At 43.8% G+C, this 27085-nt stretch overlaps 1 protein-coding gene across 8 annotated transcripts in view; it reads left to right on the top strand.

Annotated features, from left to right (window-relative positions):
* Positions 1 to 27085, top strand: part of sox5 (SRY-box transcription factor 5) — a 383477-nt gene that overhangs the window by 180458 nt on the left and 175934 nt on the right. For all 8 annotated transcript variants that reach the window (XM_060842999.1, XM_060843001.1, XM_060843000.1 and 5 more), the window contains 2 exons: positions 1354 to 1526; positions 8963 to 9031. In XM_060842999.1, the coding sequence (XP_060698982.1) occupies positions 1354 to 1526; positions 8963 to 9031 (242 nt within the window). The remainder of the gene's footprint in view (positions 1 to 1353; positions 1527 to 8962; positions 9032 to 27085) is intronic.

Genomic DNA, 27085 nt, shown 5'->3' with positions numbered 1-27085 from the left:
AGACACCTAGACTTCTGTGACAGTAGGTTATGGGTTTCGGCTCCATTCCTGTGATTCTGCTGGATGGTGCTACTTTATTGGAGGCACCATCTTGCAGATGCGCCATTGTGCCAAGGCTCTGTCGGCCTCACAGAGTAGTCTAAAAGATCCCTCCACCCCATTGTAAGAAAAGAAGTGAAGTTCTCCTCATGTCTCTTTCAATAACCCACAATAAAAAAAAAGCAAAGATACAAGAGAGGTAGAGAGGGTGGGAGTGAACCTCCACAGAGATTCCTCTGTAACTTCAGAAGAATGGGCAGATGAGTAGGAGAAGTCCCATTATCAGACCACATCTCCCTTGGTTGTGTGTAAGATCTTGCTGCGCGAGAGTCGACTGCCACAGTTCCCTGCAACCCACTTCAAAAATGCTCCATTCTCTGTGAATGTTTAGTAACATGTGCCAGGCGCTATACATGTGCAAGTCCTCTCTCCCACATGTGACAGACCTCTGCTTTGCATTTTTAATACTCGACACTAAAGTGCTAATTTTGGTATGGTTTGGCTTGTCATTTCAGAAACTAGAAGTTTTTTTTATGACAGCTCCCCTTTAAGCTGATCATAATTAAATAGATCGCTAAACAGCTACATGTGCTGCAGTGGTGATGAGGGATAATAACATGACTGGAGGTGACTGGTGTCACTTGGGCTGAATGGAAAATGAAGATTCGTGTAATGTTTTTAATTATTCTCCATTAACCTTTTGAGTACTGCAAGCCTACTTTAGATTCCAGCATGTACATCTCCTTCCGCGGCACGTCTTCAGAAATAGCTTGCTGTGACTTCTCAATACAGAATGTTAATTGGTATCATTTTCAAAAATTGTGTGTAATGGAACAAGTTAATTCCAAATCTTCTGGAATATATAAGACAATTGTAAGTGCCAAAAAAGCCTCAAAACAGAAAAAAAGCTTTGCATCCAAAAAGAAACATTGTCAACCAGGTCCGATTATAAAGGGACCTGGCACTTTCATAAACATCCATTGGTTTGAAAAGAGCTTAAAAAATGTCCAGTCATTTAAAAACTTCTTTGGTTGTCATTATGTTAAGCAATGGAGCAACAACTTTGGATAAACTTCCAGCCATTCTAATGTGTTGAGTGGTGTAAGGGTGCTAAGTTGAATGAATAATAGAAGTTTAGGCATATAAAGCGAAGGGCGTTGGGATGATTGCTATTGTTTTGAATGGTCAAATGCTGTGTGCTTCCCAATTGCACCTTCCCTCTATTTACTTGCCTCTCATGCGACAACAATCACAAGCCTTTTTTCCCCTTTTTCTCTTCTCTCCCCCGCTGCCATTTTTATTTCTTTTCAACAGGGACACCAGAAAGTCTAGCAGAGAAAGAACGGCAGCTCATGGCGATGATCAATCAGTTGACAAGCTTGCGTGAACAGTTGCTGGCTGCTCATGATGAACAGAAGAAACTAGCAGCCTCACAAATCGAGAAACAGAGGCAGCAAATGGAACTAGCCAAGCAGCAACAGGAACAAGTGAGTATGGATGAATGGAAGAATTCAGTTTACAGGGAGTCCAAAGGTTTGGAAGCAAAATGCTATATGGAGGGTCTTTAATTTTAAGTGTTTGCAAACGAATCCCAGGGTTTTACAGGGGGAACACATGGTACCTCTTACTCCAACATGATGGGAGTATCAGCTGATGTTTGCACTATGACCTATTCCTAATAGTCTGGATCTTTATTACTGAACCAATATCATAAATGCAACAAAAGGTTGTCTTGGGAGCTGTTTAACATAAGTACACTCAAACCATGCTGTGGCTTAGAATTTGATAGCATTTAATTTAAGGTATAAAACACCACTCATCCACAGGAGTTGGAGCAAATCCTAGAATGATACAACAAGGAGGGCAGTCCAGGTCATTGATCCTGTACCATGTTATGGACCAGACCAAACTCCCTCAAAATATATTCAAAAGATCGTCTCGACCCTAACTTTTTCTTATTTTAGAGGTATCTTTAAGGTGTCGCATTCCAGATACAACTCGATTGGTCAAACTACTCAATGTTAAGCACTTTATTCATACACTATAGTTAAAATATAACAAAAAGAAGAAATTGTAATAACTTAGCTCTGTTGCAAAGCTCAACAGAATAACAGATTACTTTACCACTAAACAGTAACTGTTCCAATATAGTAACATCCCATAAACGCACCCTCAGCAAAAGGCAAGTTCAGAAAAATATTGTCTCACAGGCAGTACCTCAGTCCAGAAGGAAAATAAAGCAACAAGAAAACATCGGAGAGGGAGAGGGAGAGGGAGAGGGAGAGGGAGAGGGAGAGGGAGAGGGAGAGATATACTGTAGCTTCCACCCAGCTTCAAGATCACAACTGCTATTGGAAACCTGAAGCTAAAAATTTTGGTTCTGTGGGAGCTTGACCACACTCATTCAGGCTGCGTCTATTGTTCCAACTGTTTTTTAAAAAAAGCACCAAGACCTTACAAGCTGGGATTTTAATTGACAGCTAGACACCTCTGACTTAAAACCTTTTTTTTAAAAAGAGCTGGACAATATATACTATGGTATAGTAACAGTTGGCTCTTTGGGAATTATTACGTAGCTCTGCCACTCATGACCCATAGCTTGACAAACAAATTCTTTTCAATTATGCATCAAATTCCCTCCTTTGAAATTATTGAATCCCCCTGGAATTTGCTTGCTTACACCTTTTTCAGGTAGTGTTCCAGATTATCTGTGTTTAATTAAAAGAAAAATGTCATCTCTCACCAAACCAGCACCCCCAACCCGCTGTCTGCCAATTTTCTTAATTCTTTGGCTTCTCACCATTGGTCCTCTTTGCTGTGTAAACACCAACACTTCATTTTAGTCACCAATTCAAAGTGAGAGGGGAAAAGTTTAGGGGAGGTATGTGTGGAAATCTCTTTATGCAGAGGGTGGTGGGTGCCTGGAACGTGTTGCCAGCAAAGGTGGTAGGGGTGGGCTCAATAGCATCATTTAAAATGTATCTCGACAGATACATGAATGGGCAAGGAGCAGAAGCATACAAATTCTTAGAAAATAGGTGACAGGTTTAGACAGAAGATCTGGATTGGTGCAGGCTTAGAGGGCCTGTTCCTATGCTGTAATTTTCTTTGTTCTTTACTTTGTGTCAAAACATCTCTCATCAATTCCTCATCATCTTCTTTGCTCTGACTGTTGCTATGACCAGACAAGAAGGGGGAATTAGCTTCGCCGTCTTTTTTTACACTCTTTTTGGTCAGTCACAAGTTTTTTTTTATTTACACAGGTCTAACCCACTTGAACTTTTTTGATTAGTAAGTTCAAAGCCAATTAACAAAGTTTTCTTAAGTGCAAGAGAAGAGCTTTTAGATTAGATTAGATTACTTAGTGTGGAAACAGGCCCTTCGGCCCAACAAGCCCATACCGACCCGCCGAAGCGAAACCCACCCATACCCTTACATTTGTCCCTTACCTAACACTACGGGCAATTTAGCATGGCCAGTTCACCTGACCTGCACATCTTTGTGATTGTGGGAGGAAACCGGAGCACCCGGAGGAAACCCACGCAGACATGGGGAGAATGTGCAAACTCCACACAGTCAGTCGCCTGAGGCGGGAATTGAACCCGGGTCTCTGGCGCTGTGAGGCAGCAGTGCTAACCACTGTGCCACCGTGCCGCCCACGGTGGTAAATAATAATCAAACACACAAAGATAGTAAGTTATTTTCTTTAACAAAGAAAATGTGATGCAGACAGGGAAAAAATAAGATGGCACAGTTTAAAAGTCCTTTCATTAATTTTAAACCAGAGGCTACAGTCGACTTAATTGTTGACTTGTATCTGCAGCAATGGTGGAGTCGAGAGAGATTTTGCATTTTTCTGCATTCATGATTATTTTCCCAAATTGCTTTTTCACTATGCATTGTTTTTGGGGATGATGGGAGAAACAGGCATGGAGAGAAAATGTTCCCTTTTTTGTCACAAATTGTTGAAATATAGGTCAGTATATATTGCAGAGTCTGGCTCCATTGTCTTTCTAGGCTGGCCAACTGGCGGGCAAGATTTTAAATTCCACATATGTTCGGTTGCCATGGAGGGGAGGCAGTGGAAAAGTGGTAATGTCACTGGATTTAGTTGTGGAGAGCCCCACACTAATGTTATGGGGATGTGAGTTCAGATCCCACTGTAGTAAATAGTTTTTAAAAACCTAGAATATAGTGCATCCATGTAACCACTGGCAAATATATTAAAAAAAGGAAAATTATTTGCTTCACTATGTCCTTTTAAAAGGAAGAAATCTGTCATCTTTACCTGGCCCAAATGGTAATTCAGATGTAGAGCAATGTGGTTGACTCTTAATTAAGCATGAGCTATCATTGATGACCATGCCCATGAAAGAATAAAAATGAATTAACCACAAAGGTTAGCTCAGCGCTGATTGGGGGTTGAACCTGCGATAGTCTTGCCCTTTCTAAATTAATACAAGTGATTTGAGAAATTCCCATCTTTTGCAGTTCTCCAGTTATTTTTACCAAAAGGTAGCCACATGGTCCACCAACAGATGTGTTGAGAATTGTCCATTTGATTTTATGGCATAATGTGACTGTTCGGAGTATGCAGCAAAGCTCTCTTGCCTGAACCAAATGAATAGCTGATGAAGGGCTTTTGCCCGAAACGTTGATTCTCCTGCTCCTCGGATGCTGCCTGACTTCTGTGCACTCTTGAATCTAATCTCGAGCATCTGCAGTCCTCACTCTCGCCAAATGAATGGCTACCCTGCACAAATACAGCATTGCCTCAGATGGAAAATGGTGCTGTGCAAGTTTGAGGTTGCTACTCAGTGTTGATGTAGCAGCTCAAAACAAAATACGATAAAATAAGATCTTAACAGACTATAGAATAATCCAGACCTTTGCTGGCTTTTCCTTCAGCTCATCACTCATTAAAGTAACTTTCCGTTGTCTACTTCCTGTACACATTGGCTCACCGATTACTGCTATCTAATCCTGCACCAAAATCTGTCCAGCCTTGCTCCTACGTTCGTTGACTCACATTGTCTTTTGGGTTCTTCAGACCTCTGATATGAGCCTGTTATCCTTGCATTTGAATCACTCTATCATCTCACTTCTCGCTATCCCTGTAACCTCCACCATCCCCTTTGAGAACTTAAGGTGCCCAAGTAACACTGGCTACTTGTTCTTCTCCCCTCACGCTGCCGTTGTCGAAAGGGCAGGCTGGACCTCTGTTTAATACCTCATCCCAGAGACGGACTGCTCTGGCTGTGTCCAACTCCTTCAGTACTGCACCGATGTGTCTGCCTGGATTAAGGGTAAAACCAATGACTGCAGATGCTGGAAACCAGATTCTGGATCAGTGATGCTGGAAGAGCACAGCAGTTCAGGCAGCGTCCAACGAGCAGCGAAATCGACGTTTCGGGCAAAAGCCCTTCATCAGGAACAAAGGCAGTGAGCTGGATTAAGGGTACATGATTTCTGGAGTGGGAATTGAACCCATAACCTTCTGACTCGATTGAGAATACCACTTAAGGAACCACTGCTTTTAAAAAAAACCGAACCTTTTGGTATTTGCATTTGTATGATGAATGGGAGATACTTAATAGGAAACTAGCTTTTTATTATTAGGTCAAAAGCTTTCTCATGCAAATTAAGACAATTGACTACACAGACATTTAAGCTATGTTTAACTCAATTCTCCGAAAGGATAAACAACTCCTCTTTAAAATGATGAAGTACACTGTGGATAATTTCCTTAAAACGGTCAAAGTCCAAAGTGTGAGTAGTCTATTGTTTTAATTAGCATGATAAAGTCTTTGACCTAATAATAAAAGCCTTAGTTTCCTCTTGCGTATCTTCAGTTCATTGTACATTTGCAAATGTCAAAGGTTTGTTATTAATGGGAGGTGAGTAGATTCCACATTTCACTAGTTGGCTCATTTGCCTGTTTTTATTTTAATTGTACTGTAATTAAAAGCCAGCCTTACCTTGAAACAATCTGTTGCAATCTGCAACAAAGCAAAAAATTTGCAATGAATGTAACAACTGTTCCTGGTAAACAATCAAATCACTTCCATTTAATTAGTATTGTGTCACATCATTGTGTATCCTTTGATCGGGTTGGCAGCTTTTGTTTTTGATGAACTAGCAATCAACTTCTGAATTGCAATCTGTCAGCAAGTCAAGATTGTTCACTGCGACTAATCATCCAGTACAGCCTACAAAGCTTTTGTTAGTCTAATTAAATTGTATTTCCGGTTTAATTTGTATGATGCCTTTCAACGTAACCCTTCCCCCCCCCCCCCCACCCCAAACACACACGCACACCTAACCAAATCCATTTGCCTCAGATGCTTGACAAAATAAATTTTTTAAAAGGCTTAGCAGGCGCATTAAGAGAGGAATCAGGCCCATAATGTCGATCAGAGTCCATGTTCTTTTAGGTCAGAAGGTCAAAGGTTCAAGTCGCACTAAGGATGCCATCCAGGATGACACTCCTGAAGCATGGGAGTGCTGCATTCTGGGAAATTCAAGCTTCTGGATGGAACGCTAAATCAATTCCAGGCTCACAACTGGATGCAAAAGATCCAACAGCACTATTTCAAAAAGTAAAACAGGGGAGTTCTCCTCTTGGAAAATATTTGATGATTCATTGCCACTTCACTGCTTGTGGGGGCTTGCTAGACATTCGCTGCCACCTGTCCCCCTAGGCATAAGGCCTACACTTCCGTTCACTGTAAAGCGTTGTCCTGGGGTGGGCAAAGGGTGCTACATAAATTCCCATAAACCCTAATCATTAGATTAGATTAGATTATTTACAGTGTGGAAACAGGCCCTTCGGCCCAACAAGTCCACACCGACCCGCCGAAGCGCAACCCATCCATACCCCTACATTTACCCCTTACCTAACACTACGGGCAATTTAGCATGGCCAATTCACCTGACCTGCACATCTTTGGACTGTGGGAGGAAACCGGAGCACCCGGAGGAAACCCACGCAGACACGGGGAGAATGTGCAAACTCCACACAGTCAGTCGCCTGAGTCGGGAATTGAACCCGGGTCTCAGGCGCTGTGAGGCAGCAGTGCTAACCACTGTGCCACCATGCCACCCTTGTTCCCATCTGGAATGGGTGCGACTGGCCTAGATCATTATAGTAACTCACTCACGTCCACCAGCCTCACACAGTCGAATCACTCCTTTTGACCCCCCCCCCCCAATCGAAATGTGTACACAAAAGAAACAGCTCTTCAGTCTAATCGCTGTACAGTTGTGGCCCAGGAATGGATCAGTGAGTTTAGTGCTGGAGAATAGCAAACAGTGAAGGGAATGGAGTGAGGATGAATGAAAGGAAATCTTTGGTGCACTTAGGGCATGAAAAGCCAGACGTTGAAGTGAGTGCTCATTTCCCATTGCCAAAATCAGCTGTAGACAATTAGACATTGCGAGACTGTTTTCCTTTACACAGCTGATCTACAGCACAACCCTCTTTTAACTGCAGCAAGTGGGTGTTGGGATGGTGGCATAGTGGTAATGCCACTGAATTAGCAATCCAGAGGCCCAAGGTTAATGCTTTGGTCTTGGGTTTGAATCCCACCCTCTTCTCCCTACCTGACCTGGTTCAATTTAACTTTCATTAATTAAATCTAGAATTGAAAGCTAGTCTCAGTGCCTCGAAACTAACCAATTTGTAAAATTTTATCTGGTTCACCCTTCCGGGATGGAAATCTGCTGTGACCTCTGACAAGAAACAATATGGCTCATTCATAAACGGTGCGGCATGCCACTCAGTTTACAAATGGCAACAGATCTGAAAATGTGTTGCTGGAAAAGCGCAGCAGGTCAGGCAGCATCCAAGGAACAGGAGAATCGACGTTTCGGGCATAAGTCCTTCTTCAGGAACAGATGGCCACATCTCATGAAAGGATAATTAAAGAAAAGGCCAAAATGGGTTGTGGAGGCCAGAAGTGGGGCATTTCAGTTGAGTCCACCTTTGTAAAGTTATGGAAACCAGATATTATAGATGCAGGGGATCTGGTACAAATGGGATGACCATTTGGCCCCGTTAGTTCTGCGCTGTCACTTTTCAAAGAGCAATAAGATGAAATTCACCCTCCATGGGGACAGCAATACAGCATATGGGCTTGATATTACCAGCTTCTGGAGAGGCCACGACGGATGAAAGTGCCCGTAAAATGGTGGAAAACACTGGGCGCAGCAGGCTAGGGTTTGGCTTTGTGCCCATTGGTTACCATAACCATTTGAAATGCCCAATTAAGGGCCATTCTTTCCGCTGACACCTCCCCTGACTACACCCTCCCCTGCCTAGTGTCATACCCGTGCTGGGAGATACCAGGAAACCTGCCTGATTGATCTTCTCGTGAGCACACTCCTGCGCCTACAGCCCTGCAATAGATGACCCACTCCTTCTAAATTTGGCCCTATGCCCTTTGTTTATAAATGTAACCCTTATGTATGAAAATACCTCATAGCATGGTGGTCCAATCTCTTTTTTCTTCCCTTGGCCTCAACAGCGCCCACTGCTGGTGGCACACCGACCTCTCTGGGCTGCCACCTCAAAGAGGCAGTTCTGCTTTCTCTTGGGCCAATCCTGTTGGCTCCTCTGTGCTGCTCAATGCCAGTAGAATGCCAGGGACCTGATGCATTTCCTATGCAGGCTACCAATCCAGTGCTTCAGGTCGATGACTTTTTTTTGTAAAAATTGGAATCGGAAAATGGTGAAAGAGCAACTCTGGAGCTAGAGTGAGGTCTAGGAGCCATAAAAGGAAGGGATCTTCTGCGATAGGCTGGAGGGCATGAGAAACTATATGAAGGAAGAGGATGATGGGACGTAGCTAAAGGAAACAGTCGTGGTGGGAAATATCTTCTAAATTGACACCGTAGCAATTTCATTACTTGTCCTTCCTTACAGATCGCTAGGCAACAGCAGCAGCTACTACAACAACAACACAAGATCAACCTCCTTCAGCAGCAAATCCAGGTCAGAGTTCAGCCTCTCTCTCTCTGTCTCTCGGGGTTGTAATTGTTGTTATTATTTTGCCTGCTCTCAGGACTGTGGAGAGTTGTGTTTTGAAGGATCCTCATGGTGTGAGAATGCGGGGTGTGGTGTGGGGAGGGTAGTGATTACAGTAACCTCTTCCCAAGCACACAGGTGTTGGAGGGGGGTACACCTTGCAGGCGCTGTCTGCTTCTCATTCTAGTAGACCAATCAGACTCTGGGCTGAATGGCCTCCCTTGGTGATCCTACAGGGTTTGCTACATTAGCAGTGGACTGGTGTGTATGAGTATCTCAATGGGGTTGTTCCCATTCAAATCAACTATCCCTCCAAAATGCACTACAGCAGTCTCCCTGTCCATGTAATCTCCCAAGTTGCACGTGTTCCGCTAAAATCTGCATTTCCCACCCCCCCCCCCCACCTTTCTCCTCACTCTCTGCATTCTCCTGTCTGCTCCCCCAGTCACCCCAACACTGAACAATCTCCTGATCAAATGGCACCATTGTGCATTCTCCTGTTGAGAGTCTGGTGGTGAGTCTGGGCAGTGAGAACGGAAGGGAAAGATGATTCCTTTCCGATTCCCAACCAACATCCCCACTCAAACCCACCCCGCCCCTCCAAACCCACACATACACGTACACAGAGCAGAAAGGTTAATTTTTTGCTCCAATAACGTGGGGTGTGGAGGTGTCATTTTATTACTTGGGCTCCATCCCCACCCCTCTTACTAAATAATCTCAGCAAACTCAGCACAGCTCAGGAATGGTTTCCAATGTCCGATCATTTCCCAAGATGGGAAGTGCACTTCAGCACCGTCATTGTTGGAGATGGGGGTGGGAGGGTTATTGTCCTCCCTTACATTTACCATTAATAGATACTGTTGTCAGCTTTTTCTTTCTGTTTGCAACTCTGTTTTAGCCCCTTTTGAGACGAGGAAGCCCCCATGTTCCCCCTCTGGAAGGTTCCCAATGCTTATGTAGGTGTCTGCTTAGGCAGACTTGGAGGGTTCTGTGGCAAACAAGACAGGGCCCTGCAGAAATTGAGGTTCCGACAGGCTGCTGGCTTGGGTTTCCTCTCCTGTGCATGTTTCTCTCTGCCTCTGATCTGCGCTGCCTTTCAAAGGAGGCAGGTTTTTGCGTCGGGTGCAGTGATCTTCCCAGGAATCACAAGTTGACATTGAAAGTGGAGCTTTCAGGTGAAGTGTCCTTGAAGCTCTTCCTCTTTGAGTGCCTTGAGAGTGTAGCCTGGTCTCCACACAAGGGCTGCTTTAGGAAGTGGCTGTCAGGCCTTCTGGCTACAGCGTCTACCCAACTTGGCATGCCCGCTCGAGATCCAACGATGTTCTGAAATCTGTCGACAGGACCCTCGATCCATTGTTTTATCGCTGAGCCTTGCTGCTCACAGGAGATGCCCCAGATTCCTAGAGGAAAGGCAGAGTTCTTTAAACATGCCTTCTCTTTGCATTGAAGAAGCAATCCACAGCGAGCCATAGTTTGCATCAACTCCTCACTCACCCGTCAGAATCGATCGACACATGAAAACTCCTGTCCATAACACTGTTAGAAATACGCCATTCACCCCTTGAGCCTTCTCCACCATTAGTAGGCTCATGGCTGATCCAACACTCCTCACATCCACGATCCTGTCCTTTCCCCATAATTCTTGATTGCCGACCTGATCAAGAATCCAACTGTCTCCGCCTTAAATGGCCTCACTGCTCTCTGTGCCAAGTAGTTCCAAAGATTCTTAACCCTCTTGCGAGACAAAATTCCTCCTCATCTCAGTCTTAAATTGGTCTCCGTTTATTCTGAGACTACGTCCTATGGTCTTCGACCCTCCCATGAGGGAACCATCCTCTCAGCATTTATTCTGTCAAGCCCTTTTAAAATTCCTATATGTTTCAATGAGGTCACCTCTCATTATTCTAAACCCCAGTGAGTAGAATTCCAACCTGTTTAACCATTGCTCATACAACTGTCCCTCCATACCACAGAGATCACCCGAGCAATCCTCAGTGCTGCCTCCAATGATACAGTGTCTTTTTTTTAATTAAGGGGTCCTCTCAGTATTCCAGATGTGGTCTCACTGGCACCTTGTACAGATACAGTAAGACTACTGTACTTTTATACTCCAACCCCCTTGGAATAAGGGCCAATATTCCATTAGCCTTCCTGTCCAATGGCAAAACACAGGGGCTGATGCTCATCCAGCTGAGGTCTATCAGACTGGAGGTCAATCCTTTGTCAAAAAGCTCAGTGTATTCTTAAAGTTATGTGTGAATCATCCTGCAAGAATATAAAGATGCTCCCAATGAGCAATTGGTACACAGTGAAAAGGAACTTGCTATTCATTCAGTGATGATAGAGGAGTCCTTATGACCTACCTCTCTGACTAATCTCTTGGCAGTTTGACTCTTGTGTCACTCAGTGTCGGAATTGTGAAATGCCTCGAGTTGCTCCATTACATTAACCATGCTTCAGAAGTTGGTTTGGCCAATATTTTATCCCAAAAATAAATGACACCCCCATTTTTTTTGTCGAACCTTGCTCCGTCTGGATTGTTGGGTTTCCAACATGAACAGCAGTACCTGTACTTCAGAAAGCACTTCATTGGCTGTAAGATACTTTGGGACATTCTTATAAATGGTGAAAGATGCTGTATAAATGTCAGTCCTTTTATTTTCTTCCACGCCCATCAAGATCACTCCAATAAACATTGACTAATAAGCCCCGATCAGGGACTGACTCAGAGCGTGGTGTGCAGTGCCCTGACAACTCAGGTCATTATTAGGTTCAGTCACTGAACCATACCTGGAGATGAAGCCTCTGTTTGTAACGTTAGCCATGACTCTCTGCACTGCACTTGCTTGTGCTGAGGACATTTCTTCTCCTCAAGCCCCCTTGTCCCAAGCTACTGCACAGATGCCACTTTAAGCTTCCCTTCGGGATGGGTGGCAGTCTGGTTTTCCCTGTGGGTTGGCCCCAAACCTTCTGTCTGAATATTCAGTCTCTACAGATTGGCACCAAGGCTGGTATTGCTACCCTTGGCGTCCAATGCCCTCTCTTATAGTGTGCTTCCTACCCTATTCATTGAACCTTATAGCTTGCTCAGTAAATAAGATGCCATCCAGGAAAAGATTTGTTGCTGACCGGTTTATAAGAGTTTCTCGTGGCATTTGTGGGATAACAAAAGGGCATATGTTTAGGGTGAGAGGGGAGAGGTATAACTTTTTCACACAGAGGGTGGTGCGTGTATGGAACCAGCTATCAGAGCAAGTGGTGGAGGCTGGTACAATTGTAGCATTTAAAATTCTGGATTAGTGGTGCTGGAAGAACATAGCAGTTCAGGCAGCATCCGAGGAGCAGTAAAATCGACGTTTCGGGCAAAAGCCCTTCATCAGGAATTTGCCCGAAATGTCGATTTTACTGCTCCTCGGATGCTGCCTGAACTGCTGTGCTCTTCCAGCACCACTAATCCAGAATCTGGTTTCCAGTATCTGCAGAAATTGTTTTTACCTAGAAGCATTTAAAAGGCATCTGGATGGGTATATGAATAGGAAGGGTTTGGAGGGATATGGGCTGGGTGCTGGCAGGTGGGACTAGATTGGGTTGGAATATCTGGTCGGCACGGACAGCTTGGACTGAAGGTTCTGTTTCCATGCTGTACATCTCTATGACTTTATAACAAGTCATTGTTACAGAAGGAATGTTATGGACTTGTGATGCAGGTCTGAAAAGCTGTCAACAGATGTTAAAGGATTTGACTATTTAAAAAAAATCAACCTGATTCTGAGAGGTTTTTTTTGTGTGTGATTTCCAGCAATGTACAAAACTCTTTGGAGTCTGAAAATCCATCATTACTTGATTCCTTTATTATTTGACCATTTTATTCTTGCAGTGCAAATGAAGGTTTTCAAAACGATGTGAATACAGGGCAGAACACCAATTTGAAGTAAACTCAGAGCCTGTTATATTCCGTATATCAGGGGGAGTCAAGTTCAAATCTGCAGCGTTGAAATCTCCAGATCCTCCAATTCATTTACCTTCCTCACACCACCCCCCACAACCAAAATAAAGATGGAAGGGTTGAAAGAGAGAGAGAGAGCGAGACATTTATTCCACACCATTCTAGGCCACAGCAAGTCCTTCACAGGTGATGAAGTATGGTTTTAAGTGTAGTTGTTGATGTCATGTTGGAAGCCCAGCGAGATCTCATGCACAACAACATAATATTGACCAGCTCACCATTTTTAGTGAAGTTGGTTGAGGGATGCTTATCGGCCAAGAACCTGCTGTCATAGTCATGTCACTGGTCTAGTCATGTTGAAGCCAAGACCCCGGTTCTGGCAACATGAGGTAGAATCCCACACGGCTGATGGTGAAATTTGAATTGGACTTTTTTAAGAAAAAAAGTCAGAAACTGGAAAGCCGGGCCAGGGGAATTTGCCATCCTGGCCCTGTCTGGCCTTCGATTCACTCCAGACCCTCAGCAACGTGGTTGACACTTAAGTGCCCTCTGAAAAGACCAAGCAAACCGCTCCGTTATCTCAGTTGCGAGTTTATGTGGCACCTTATCCAATTTGGAAATCCAATTGTGCCCACATCTACAATTCCCTCTTAATTCACCGCTTGTGTTACATCCTAATGGAACTCTGTTTTAAAAATCAGTTTTCCAAATACATTTCCCTTTAACAAAACTGTACCTGATGGTATTATACAAAAAAAATCAATGAAGAGTGGAAGTCAGAAACAAAAGCAGACATTGCTGGAAAATCCCAGCAGGTCTGGCAGCATCTGTGGAGAGAAAGCAGAGTTAATGTTTGGGTCCAAACACTCTGAAGGCTGCGAAGAAGGCTCACCAGACTCTAAATGTTAACACTGATTTCTCAACCCAGATGCTGCCAGACCTGTTGGGCTTTTCCAGCAATTTTTGTTTTAGTTCCTGATTGTATTGTGATTTGCTGGACCTCCTGCTGCAGCCTCTTTAATAATGGACTCTGGCATTTCCCAAAGATAGATGTTCAGCTAACTGGCCTGTCTCTTTCTGCTTCTTATTTCTCTCCTTTCTTGAACAGAAGTGTTCTGTTTGCAAGTTTCCAAATCACTGGAACTTTTTTTTAACCAAAACTAGGGACTTTTTTGGAATATTACAACCAATACATTCACTATCTCTACAGCCACTAGATTTTAAAAAAAAACTTTATGATAGAGGCTATCAAGTCTGTGAGACTTGTCACTTTTTAGTTCCAAATGGGGAATCTTACAAGACTTTGTAAGCTGGGACAAGATGCTAAAATGGGCAAGAGATTCAAGGCTTACTGCAGGAAAGCAGAAGCTTGTGCAGACAGGGATAATGTTGGGGAAAATCCTGAGGTGAAACAGCATCAGAGGGCTATCTGAGGATTACTGGAAGTGACCACATCCATGGCCTTTGTATGGGGACGGCCATCATTACTATGTCATGTTGGGATCAGGGAACAAAGAAGACAGTTAGAGGTAGAACATAGAACATAGAAAAGTACAGCACAGAACAGGCCCTTTGGCCCACGATGTTGTGCCGAGGTTTAATCCTATTGTAAAATATAATAGCTTAACCTATGCACCCCTCACCTCTCTGTTCTCCATGTGTCTGTCCAGCAGTCGCTTAAATGTCCCTAATGACTCTGCTTCCACCACCACAGCTGGCAACGCATTCCATGCATTCACAACTCTCTGTGTAAAGAACCTACCTCTGACGTCTCCTCTTTACCTTTCCCCTAATATCTTAAACCCTCTACCCGTCAGTCCTGCCCTGGGGAAAAGTCTCTGGCTATTGACTCCATCTATTCCTCTCATTACCTCGATCAGGTCTCCTCTCTTCCTCCTTCTCTCCAGAAACAGAACTCCGTGCTTTTTCAACCTTTCTTCATAAGGCAAGCCCTCCAGTCCAGGCAGCATTCTTTGCACCCTCTCCAAACCCTCTCTATCTTTCCTATAGTAGGGCAACCAGAACTAGACACAATACTCCAAGGTGAAGTTCAATGTAATGTGTCTCCGCATGGGGAAAGGGGAGAGGTGGAAATGGGCTGTTGGGATAATGAGGTGTAAAATGGGATATGGTGGTACCACCAACCAGGTTGAGTTCAATGTCCACTATGAGCTACGTTCTCTACCATCATTTGCACCTTCTCTAGATGTCAGATGCAACTGGGAAATGATTGGAGGGAACGGAATCTGCTGGTTCAATGGGTGATGTATGGGATCCACATCAGCTGGACACTAGGATACTGATGAAGCAAATCCATGAAGTTGTAAAGTCCAGCATGGAACTTGTGCTCATTTCACCCATTTGCAATGAATGCAGGGTGAACATGTTTAAATTGTGGATTTGTACCATGTCATTGGAGGTGTAACTTCATGGGAGACTGGTTAGCAAGATTAGGTCTAATGGGATACAGGGAGAACTAGCCATTTGGATACAGAACTGGCTCAAAGATAGAAAACCAAAGGTGGTGGTGGAGGGTTGTTTTTCAGACTGGAACCTGTGACTAGTGGAGTGCCACAAGGATCAGTGCTAGGTCCGTTACTTTCATCATTTAAATAAATGATTTGGATGTGAACATAGGAGGTGTAGTTAGTAAGTTTGTAGATGGCACCAAAATTGGAGGTGTAGTGGACAGTGAAGAAGGTTACCTCAGATTACAACAGGATCTTGATCAGATAGGCCAATGGGCTGAGGTGTGGCAGATAGAGTTTAATTTAGATAAATGCAATATGCTGCATCTTTGGGAAAGCAAATCTTAGCAGGTCTTATATAGGTAAGGTCCTAGGGAGTGTTGCTGAACAAAGAGATCTTGGAGTGCAGGTTCATAGCTCCTTGAAAGTAGAGTCGCAGTAGACAGCATAGTGAAGAAGGTGTTTGGCATGCTTTCCTTTATTGGTCAGAGTATTGAGTACAGGAAGTTGGGAGGTCATGTTGCGGCTGTACAGGACATTGGTTTGGCCACTGTTGGAATATTGTGTGCAATTCTGGTCTCCTTTCTATTGGAAAGATGTTGTGAAACTTGAAAGGGTTCAGAAAAGATTGACAAGGATGTTGCCAGGGTTGGAGGATTTGAGCTATAGGGAGAGGCTGAACAGGCTGTGGGGCTGTTTTCCCTGGAGCGTCAGAGGCTGAGGGGTGACCTCATAGAGGTTTATAAAATCATGAGGGGTATGGATGGGATAAATAGACAGAGTCTTTTTGCTGGGTTGTGGAGTTCATAACTCGAGGACATAGGTTTAGTGTGTGAGGGGAACGATACAAAGAGACCTAAGGGGCAACGTTATCATGCAGAGAGTGATGAGTGTATGGAATGAGCTGCCAGAGGAAGTGGTGGAGGCTGGTACAATTGCACCATTTAAAAGGCATATGAACAGGAAGGGTTTGGAGGGATATGGGCCAGCTGCTGGCAAGTGTGACGAGATTTGATGGGATATCTGGTGGACGTGGATGAGTTGGACCCAAGGGTCTGTTTCCGTGCTGTACATCTCTATGACTCTACAGCTCTGTGATCATGATTTGGAGATGCCGGTGTTGGACTGGGGTGTACAAAGTTAAAAATCACTCAACACCAGGTTATAGTCCAACAAGTTTAATTGGAAGCACACTAACTTTCGGAGCGACACTCCTTCATCAGACAATCACCTGATGAAGAAGCATCGCTCCGAAAGCTAGTGTGCTTCCAATTAAACCTGTTGGACTATAACCTGGTGTTGTGTGATGTTTAGCTCTGTAATGACTGTCAGATTGATACACCACCAAATCATTCTCCCTCTGAAGAGAGAACAGTCCCATAGTTCACTGGGGACGATGATAACTTTACCTTACTAGGATATTGGATTCACTGTCTGGACATGTAGTGGATGATTGTTGGGTAGGAAATGGGGCAAAGGCATAGGATTGACATCTGTTAACAGATGCAGGTAGGATGGGCACATAGCCTGCATATGCAATGTTGTAATTTGCAATTCTGTTTTTACATTTGCTAGTTTTCTCTTGTATTCCAGTTTTCCCCTTAGAATCATAGAAGCCCCTACAGTGTGGAAGCAGGCCATTCTGCCCATCGAGTCCATATCACCCCTTCGAAGAGCATCCATCCAGACCAACCCCCCTATCCTAATCCTATAACCCTGCATATCCCACTGGCTAATCCACCTAAGACACTATGGGCAATTTAGCATGGCCAATTCACCCAACCTGCACATCTTTGGACTGTGGGAGGAAACCAGAGGAAACCCATGCAGACGCAGGGAGAATGTTCAAATTCCACATTGAGAGTCGTCCGAGACTGGAGTCGATCCTGGGTCCTTGGTGCTGTGAGGCGGCAGTGCTAACCACTGAGCCACCGTGCTGCCCCCTTTACTAATTTTTTATATCAGTCATCCTAAATTATTCCCAATATTCCGGGCTACTTATAATCTTTGCAGCATTGTCCTCTTTTTTTTCCATTTGATGGAACAACCCCTTTGAAAGCCTGCACCCCGAACTGCCCCCATTTTGTCTGTACTTTTATTCATGTTGCAGAAGATAAGTTGAAACCGTTTCTGTTACAACTTGGGGAAGCCTCACCCGTCTATCACTGCTCGCTTCTGGACACACTACCATAAAGAGTACTGAAATGAAGAGTGCTGTCCCGTACCCTTTTTTGGCTTGACTATTTCGGTGGTAAATCATTTGTGTGTCAGCAGCAGCTGTTTCCATAAAATTTTATATGTTGACTCACACTATTCACTGAAGCAGCCCCAGCTCCATTTTTAAAAAAAGGGAAATCAAGTGTTTCCCATGACTTTGCAACCTTTTCCCAAACAACTGAGACTTCGTGCCTGCATCTCAACAATTGCTTGTCACAGAAGCTAACGCAGCTGATGTCCTATTGCTTACCAGAATGGGACCCCACCCAGTGTCTGCAGATAACTCCCTGTGAACTCATGTATGTGTACATGGACACACATACACACACACACACACACACACACACACACTCTCACTCTCACTCTCACTCTCACTCTCACTCTCACTCTCACTCTCACTCTCACTCTCTCTCACACTCTCTCACACTCTCTCTCTCTCTCTCTCTCTCTCAACATCCCTCTGTCTTGACATTCAGTCAACATGGGGGCTCCTGAGCTGGAGCTGGTTCACTCTGGTTGCTTTTCTTTCTCTTTTTCTACTTTTTTTTGGTTCTTCTAAGGGTTTTTTTTCTCTCTCTGCTCAGCTTCTGGAGGGAGCTCGGCTGTGGAGCAACAGTGGTGATAGCAGCAGCTGGGGGCCCCAGGGTGCAGACTTTGTGGGTCACCCGTGAGGGGGTTGGTGTGCCCAGGCAGAACTCTGGCAGTTGGCAGTGTTGTAGTAGTGGTTGGGGGCACGGGGTAGCAGCAGAACGGGACTCTAGTGGTTGGCGGTGCGGGGAATGAGAGATTAAGCCCTGCTGAGGAAACAACTGCAGATCCATAACTACAGGACTGTAAACTGGAGCTTTTAACTTTTATTTCTTGTTTACTACTTTATACATCAGGAACTGTAATGTCGAACTTTTAACTATTTCTTTATTTTTCTCGTCTTTACCTAAGGTTTTGTATCTTGGTACCTTGTACCTAAGATGGCACTGTAAATGGCGATATTGTACACTTTTTACTGTATTCCTGTTTCTCTATACTTGGCAATAAAACCTAATTCAATTCTGTTCAATTCAATACACATGCTTGTGTACACACACACACGTACACCCACACACGTGTACACACACATGTACACACATACACGTACACACACGTATATATATACACACACACACACACACACACACACACACCATCTGTTGCGAATTTCAAACAGCACTGGTTCCCTACCCATGTGTAAAGGGACAGCTTTGCCTTGCAGCACTGTATAAATGGGAGGCTGGAAGAAGGGGACTGTCACTGCCACCTGACCATCCCAATCCCTGCCTTGCCTCACAACTATCTTCAGCGAGCAATTGAGTTTTTCTTTAATCCATTAAAGTATTCCTTTCACACACCTCAAAAACACAAAGCTTTTGTCAGTACTTTTAATCAAGGTGCTCAGACATGCTATACCTCAGGAGCTAGTGGGACTTGACCTCTGACCAACTAGTCCAGAGTTAGAGACACTGACACAATTCAAGAGTCCTGACTTAGCTTGTATACGTGTGTTTGTTTCTTATATTGCAATTCTGTGAATTTTAATAAGTGTTTTGAATGCATGTATGCAAGCATTGTGTTTGTGTCTGCATTTGACCCCTACCAACATGAAAATGAAAGAAAAGCTTGCATTTACTTAGCACTTTTCACATCCACTAGATGTCTCAAATTGTTTAGATCAGAGTGATGCTGGAAAAGCACAGCAGGTCAGGCAGTATCCGAGGAGCAGGAAAATCCTGCTCCTCAGATGCTGCCCGCCCTGCTGTGCTTTTCCAGCACCACTCTGATCTAAACTCTAGTTTCCAGCATCTGCAGTCCTCACTTTTGCCTCGTCTCAAATTGTTGACAACTAATGAAGTACTTCTTTCCCGGCCGTACCCCTGGGCCTGGCCAGGCTGACTATAAACTGGTCTAGGCATTGGGCTGTGGAGGGGGGCATCTCTCCCAACTGCCAGCCCCTCTTCTGCAGTTATGTTCGTGCCCAGGTGTGCTTGGAGACGGAGCACGCGGTCTCTATCAATGCCCTTGATGCCTTTGGAAAGAGTTGGGCAACGCAAGAGATGTGGTGCTTTATTTCCCCTTCGAACTCCACTTTGATTAATCCCCTTCCCTCTTTCCCTACCTACCTCTCACTGATGATAGCTGGTATTATCTATAATGGGCTTTGCATAAACATATTGGATTGACTGCATGGGTATTTTATTGGTGGTTGTTCTTAGTTTAAAAAGAAAGTGACGGTGATTTTGGTGATGTATAATAACACTACAAAGAAAAGTTGAAGTATTTCTCGAAGGATAGTTGAAGTTGAAACATAGTCCAATGGGAGAGTGACCAGATATTGTTTTTTTTAAAATACTGAGCAAGACACCAGTGATAACTCTTCAAGATAGTATCAGGAGATCCTTCATAGCCACCAAAGCGCATGAGGGCCCTGACATCAAGATGGCGTCTTGGACAGTGCACCAATCCTGTAGTGTCACGCTGGAAGGCAACACTGATTTTAAATTGAGTCTGGAACCCAGAACTTTGTGATTGAAATGCAAGTGTGTAACTGACTGAGCTACAGCTGAAGCATGGGTTATTGATTTCTCTGTGATAAAATTAAAATTGGGCCAAGAATCCTCGAAGCTCTACCCGAACACAACCTTACCTTAGCCCTGAACTTGCAACTTTCTCTCATTTCTCCACAAACTCCCTCCCTACTGTCTCCACGACGCCCTTCTGTGTGAGACCCCACTTGCCGCTCATCGCCCCTAATCTCTGTAAACTGATGATTAGCGCACCATCCCATCCTAGCCCTCAAGCTAACTGATATTCACGGCTTTCATTTCTCAGGTCTTTCCCTCGTTCCCTTCAATTCTGCCACATTCGCCCTTCTCCTCAAAGAAATACTTGCTATGTGCTTGTAGACCTTTTCCATGTCCAACTTCCCCTTTCTACTGAAGTCTTTTAAACTGATGTCACTTCCCAAATATGTGTTGACCTTTCCCGTTAAACTATGTTTAGCCAACCTGCACGCTACATGACTATGGTAACTACCCTTTGACCTTCTGAGATGTTTGACACTGTTGGCCATACACTGGCCCTCCCTAACTCCTTTTCACCAAGTTGCATTTTGGCATGGCAAATCAGGGGACTTATACAGTTAAGGTGGTGTGCCGGGGAGTGTTGCCAAATAAAGAGCCCTTTGGGTTCATAGTTCCTTGAAAGTGGTGTCACAGGTAGACGGGGTGGTGAAGACAGCATTCTTGTCTTTATTGGTCAGTGCATTGAATATAAAAATGTCATGTATTGGACATTGGTTAGGCTACTTTTGGAGTGTACCGCATTCAGTTTTGGTCTCCCTGCTATAGGGAAGATGTTAAATTTGAATGGGTGCAAAAAAGGTTAACAAGGATGTTGCTGGGGTTGGAGGGTTTACTCTACAGGAAGAGGCTTGAAGAGGCTGTGGCTAATTTCCCTGGAGCGTCAGAGGCTGAAGTGTGACCTTAGAGAGGTTTTATAAAATCAGGAGGGGCATCGATAGGGTGAATAGCCAAGGTCTTTTCCCCAGGGTAGGGAAGTCTAAAACTAGAGTGCATAGATTTAAAGTGAGAAGGGAAAGATTTAAAAGGGATCTAAGGGGCAACTTGTTCATGCAGATGATCGTGCATGTGTGGAAGGAGCTGCCAGAGGAAGTGATGAAGGCTGTGCAATTACAACAATTAAGAGGCATCTGGATGGGTGTATGAATAGGAAGGGTTTAGAGGGATATGGGCCAGATTCTGGCAAATAGGACTAGCTTAATTTAGGATATCTGGATGGCCTGTACGAGTTGGACCAAAGGATCTGTTTCCATGCTGTATGACTATAGCTCTGAGTTTGCTGTGTGGGATTCAACTTGTTCAATTCTTCCCTGTCTACTTTGTAGCCAGAGTTTAAGCTAGGCTATCTTAAACAATTCTGTCTGCATACTCATGAGGATGTGTGCCTTCCCCATATCGCTTGCCTGCTTTTTGCTGCTTCGTTGTAAAAATAGTAAGATGCACTGACACCACCACTACCTATTTCAACCCTGCCCACTGTCTCAAAATGGTCAGATGTCTTGTCTGACATCCGGTACCAACTTCCTTCCACTTACATTTTAAGGAGACTGAACCAGTGGGCTGGAGTTCACAGTCAGTGGCTTGATGATTTCACTCACTGATGACCTTTAGCTGAACGACAAGCTTACAGACTGTGAGCTGAGGGCCACGACTCTCAATCTGAAAGGGGGGGTGTTCCCACCCAGCATCTGCATTAACGAACGAAGCAGGTTGGAGTTTCTGGTTCTACGTTCTCTCTAATTTTCCATAATCCTGCACGGACCCCCAAAATCCATGAGTAGCGTTGACGTTTGGAATGGGAAGTCAATGTATCTGCCAGATGATCAGTGTGAGTGGACCATCTGAGAAACAGCGCAGCTCTGACAAAACATTGTTCTGGTCCTCCATCGGCAAGGCTGTAAAGTCCAGACTGCGACAATGAAACAGCACTGGAACAAAGGATATGTCAGATTTATTTGTCTTAAATTGTTCTACAAGATTAAGGAATTCTAACACGTTCTTTAAAAAGTGCAATAATTTTGATTGGAATTACTTAGATGAACATTTTGAGGCAGTCAGATAAATCTATTTTTTAAAAAAATGACGCACACTGGAACAGTTAAAATTCTGGCAAATTGTGCTTAAAAAAAGGTCACGTTTAACTTTCAGCAAGATTCATAAGATCTCAAGTTTTTACCTTCGCCTTCGACCGAAATTTATCTGATTTACTTAAAAAGTAATTTACGTTAATGAAAAATGTCTGATAAATCTTGTTTTAAAAGTCAGTTACATTAAAACAATGAAGAAGAATCTCATCAATCTTCTCAAAAATAATTCACTTGAATCCATTATAATATTTAAGAGCCTATTTCCAATTCAAGCCTCCTCAGTAGGTAGTCACAAGATGAAAGGAAATTCCCAATGCTCAAAAATACTTGGTCTAAGCTTCTTTTGGGGGCAAATAATTTGCATTTTGTAGTCAGTTAACCAAAATTAATGCTTGCTTCTAACTGCTGTTTCAATTTTCCAGTTTAATGTTGGTAGTTGCAATACCACCACAGCAGTGTAGGCCATAAATCCAATTGAGAGGTTGCTAGGTTGTTCCAATGTCCAGGAAGAATCCGATCTTGCCAATTACTACCACTTTAGACCACTCTGTCATAAATGACGGTAGGTGTCGTTGACAGTGCTGGAAAGCAATACTGACACAGGAGTAACTTACTGGCTGTCTGACCCAGCTCCTGTTCTGATTATAGCCCTTGTCCTTGGACAAAAAAAGCTGTATTCAACAGGTGAGGTGAGAGTGACTGCCCTTGACATTAAGGCAGCATTTGATTGAGTTTGGGACAGAGGAGAACTAACAAAATTTTAATCACTGGAAATCAGAGGGAACTCTTTCTACTGGTTGGATTCATGCCTGGCACATGGGAAGATGGTTGTGGTGGTTGCTGGAGGTTAATCATCTCAGCTCTCTACGGAGTTCCTCAAAGTAGTGTCCTAGGCTGCTTCATCAATGACCTTCCCTCCATCATAAACTCCGAAGCGGGGATGCTCCCTGATGATTGTCCAAAATTCAGCATCATTCATAACTCCTTAGGTACTGAAGCAGTCCATGTCCAAATGCAACATGACCTGGGCAATATCCAGGCTCAGGCTAATACATGGCAAGTAACATTCATGTCACACAAGTGCCAAGCAATGATCATCTCCAGCAAGAGAAAATCTAACCATTGCCCCGTGATATTCAATGGCATTATTGTCACAGGCCATTGCCTTCATTTAACATTCACACCCTCCACCAAAGCAGATAGTGGCAGAAATGTGTACCATCTGTAAGTTACACTGCAGCAACTCACCAAACCTGCTTTGACAGCACCTTTCAAACCTGAGACCTCTAAGACATGGAAGGAGAAGGATTATAGAGATATGGAAATGATAATAGCTACAAGTTCACTTCCAAGACACTCACCATCCTGACTTGGAAATATATCACAATTCCTCATTATCACTGGGTCAGAATCCTGAAATTTCCTCCCAAACAGACACCTACACCCCGTTGACTGTAGTTGTTCCAGAAGGTAGCTCATCAACATCTTCTCCAGGTCGGCTAGGGATTGAATGGGAAATTAATGCTGGCTTTGACAATGAGATCATACAATAAAAACCAAGTGGTGAATTCTGAATATGTCACTATTTTTGGTACTCCGTTTGTTGGTGCCTGGAACAAATTCTGCTCATGGGTCACTAATCGGAGTCCCCTCCCTGTCAGCTCGCTGAGGCTGAGTGCATTATTGGTCACTCAGCCCTTCTCACCACATATCTGTGCCATCACTAAGTTAGCTAGTTTCAATTTCTGTAACATCGCTTGACTGAACTTCACTCCTGCCTCAGCTCATCTGATGAAATCCTTGTTCTTTGTTACTCTAGATTTGACATTTCCAATACAATCTGGGTTCCTCACCAGTCTTTTACCGTCCCCAAATTTAAGTTCATCTGAAGCACTGCTGTATCTGCCCTGACCTTCACCTAACCTTGTTCATTCACTACCTTTGCGCTTGCTGACCTAAACTGGCTTTCACTGGGTTTATTTTAAAATTCTCATTCGTGTTTTCAAACACATTCATAATCTCTCTGTGTATCCAATCTTCTCCAGCCCTGTAACCTTCTATCCATGGAGCCTGTGCGTTCAAAGCCCTAAAATCTGACGTTCCCTCACTAAAAACTCTAGCCTTTAAAGTGCTCCTTAAAATGTATTTTTAACGTGTAAACTAAATCTCAAAGCACATCACATCACAACAACAAGACTTGCATTCACATAGTGCATTTAATGCAGGAAAATGTGCTTAAAGCAGAGAGTGAGGACTGCAGATGCTGGAGATCGGAGTCAAGATTCGAGTGGTGCTGGAAAAGCACAGCAGGTCAGGCAGCATCTGAGGAGCAAGATTTTGCCCGAAACGTCGATTTTCCTGCTCCTTGGATGCTGCCTGACTTGCTGTGCTTTTCCAGCACAACTCTAAACTTAAAACAGAGAATACCTCCTTTCTTGGCTGAACAATTAACACTTAAAATCAGGGTAAAGTGCGCGACAGCAAATGAACAGAATCAAATAGTATCTTACAAGACACAGATGTAATTTTGGGGATGTTAAGATGTTATGGCCATTGGTTTCAAATGAGGCTCCTGTCATTCCTTTTTTAATTTGTTCTTAAAACTATTTTTAATCAGGAAACCGATGACATCCGTGAGATATTGTGAGATTGTTGCTGCAGAAATGTGATTTCAGTTCTGCATTTTGTGGGGCACATGGCTGTTAATCAATAGTAAAGTTATATTGCTCACATCAGAAAAATGGCTGTCACTCTGTTGACAATTAATGTGAAGACACACTCAGTTACAAATTCCATTTTTTGCTGATTTGCAAACACTGTGAGGAGAAGAGATTATTACACACCTATTAAAAACAATAACTCAAAGCCTGTAGCAGCATGAACAAAAATGTCTGAATATTGAAGTAAAAATCCTGGTAAAACCTTTCTTAACGTACCCTCTCCCTCTCAAGGTAACTTCCCCCAGCCCCATACTTCTGCAAGATTTCTACACTCCTCCAATTTTGGCCTTTGTGCCTGAGTTTCCTCACTGCATTTGTGGGATGTGGGCATCCTGGCTGGCCAGCATTTATTGCCCATTCCTGATTGAGAAGGTGGTGGTGAGCTTCTTGAATCACTGCAGTTTGCCTGTTGTGGGTGGGCATACAATGCCCGTAGGGAGGACATTCCAGGATTTTGATCCTGTGAAGGAACAGCGACATATTTCCAAGTCAGATGGTGAGTGGCGTGGAGGAAAACTTGCAGGGGGTGGTATTCCTATGTATCTGCTGCCCTTGTCCTTCTAAATGGAAATGGTCATGGGTTTGGAAGGTGCTGTCTAAGGACCTTTGGTGAATTTCTGCAGTGCATCTTGTAAATAGTGCACACTGCTGCTACTGAGCGTCAGTGGTGGAGGAAGTGGATGTTTGTGGATGTGGTGCCAATCAAGTGGGCTGCTTTGTCCTGGATGGTGTCAAGCTTCTTGAGTGTTGTTGGGGCCGTACTCATCCAGGCAAGTGGGGAGTATTCCATCACACTCCTGACTTGAGCATGGTAAATGAAGGACAGGCTTTGTGTAGTCAGGAAGTGGGTTACTTGCTGCAGTATTCATAGCCTCATTTTAAATTTCTCCCTCAATTTTCTCATCTCTGATGTTCTTGTCTGAAAACTGTTACCCTGGCTTGCCTCCTGTAAAAAGCTTTTGAATCCTAACTTTGAAACAGAGTGTTACAAGGGGACATAAATTTAAGGTGAAGGGTGGAAGGTATAGGGGAGATGTCAGGGGTGGGTTCTTTACCCAGAGAGTGGTGGGGGCATGGAATGCGCTGCCCGTGGGAGTGGTAGAGTCAGAATCATTGGCGACCTTTAAGCGGCAATTGGATAGGTACATGGATGGGTGCTTAATCTAGGATAGATGTTCGGCACAACATCGTGGGCCGAAGGGCCTGTTCTGTGCTGTATTGTTCTATGTTCTATGTTCTAACTATTTAACCAAGAGTTTGTTCAAATGCCCTGAACTCACAGGGTCAAATTGTCCATGTTGCTTTCTCCTCTGGGTGCCTTACTGCACTAAAGGCATTACAATAACACCACTTCCTATTTATTTAGCATCTAAATCACAATAAAATGACCTAAGAAGCTTCACAAGAAACATTCTAAAACAAAATTTGACACTGAGCAACAGGAAGAAGTCAGATGACCAAAGGTTTGGTCAAACAAAATAGGTTTTAGACTGTCTTAAAGAAGGAAGGGAACAAGTTGGAAAGAGGTGCAAAGGCAATTTAATGGCTTATGGCCATGGCAACTGAAGGTGGTGCTTCCAATGGTGGGGGGGGGGAATCCACTTAAAACAGGGAGGCTCAGGGGCCAGAGTTGGATGAATACAGATATCTCCGAGGGATTGAGGAGGTAATGAAAAGACGGAGAGGCGGTCCCTCCCAGAGATTTCAGAACCAAGGTAAGAATTGTAAAGTAAACCCATTGCTTGATCAGTGTAAAGCTGGTGAGCAGGTGGGTGATTGTCAAGTGGGACTAGTAAGTTAAGACGTGGCCAAGGGGAGGTTGGACAATCTCATGTTTATGGGGTGCTAGAATATGAGAGACTGTCAAAGAATGCATTGGAATTGCCAAGTGCAGAAGTAACTAAAGGTTTCAGTATATGAATGACAATATCTGTGAGTAACAGTTTTCGACTTTCTATTAAATGCAAA

The sequence above is a fragment of the Hemiscyllium ocellatum genome, chromosome 23 (assembly GCF_020745735.1).
Source record: "Hemiscyllium ocellatum isolate sHemOce1 chromosome 23, sHemOce1.pat.X.cur, whole genome shotgun sequence".
Classification (NCBI taxonomy): domain Eukaryota; kingdom Metazoa; phylum Chordata; class Chondrichthyes; order Orectolobiformes; family Hemiscylliidae; genus Hemiscyllium; species Hemiscyllium ocellatum.
Note: the sequence above shows the minus strand (reverse complement) of the source record. Positions and strands in the feature narration are given on the sequence as shown.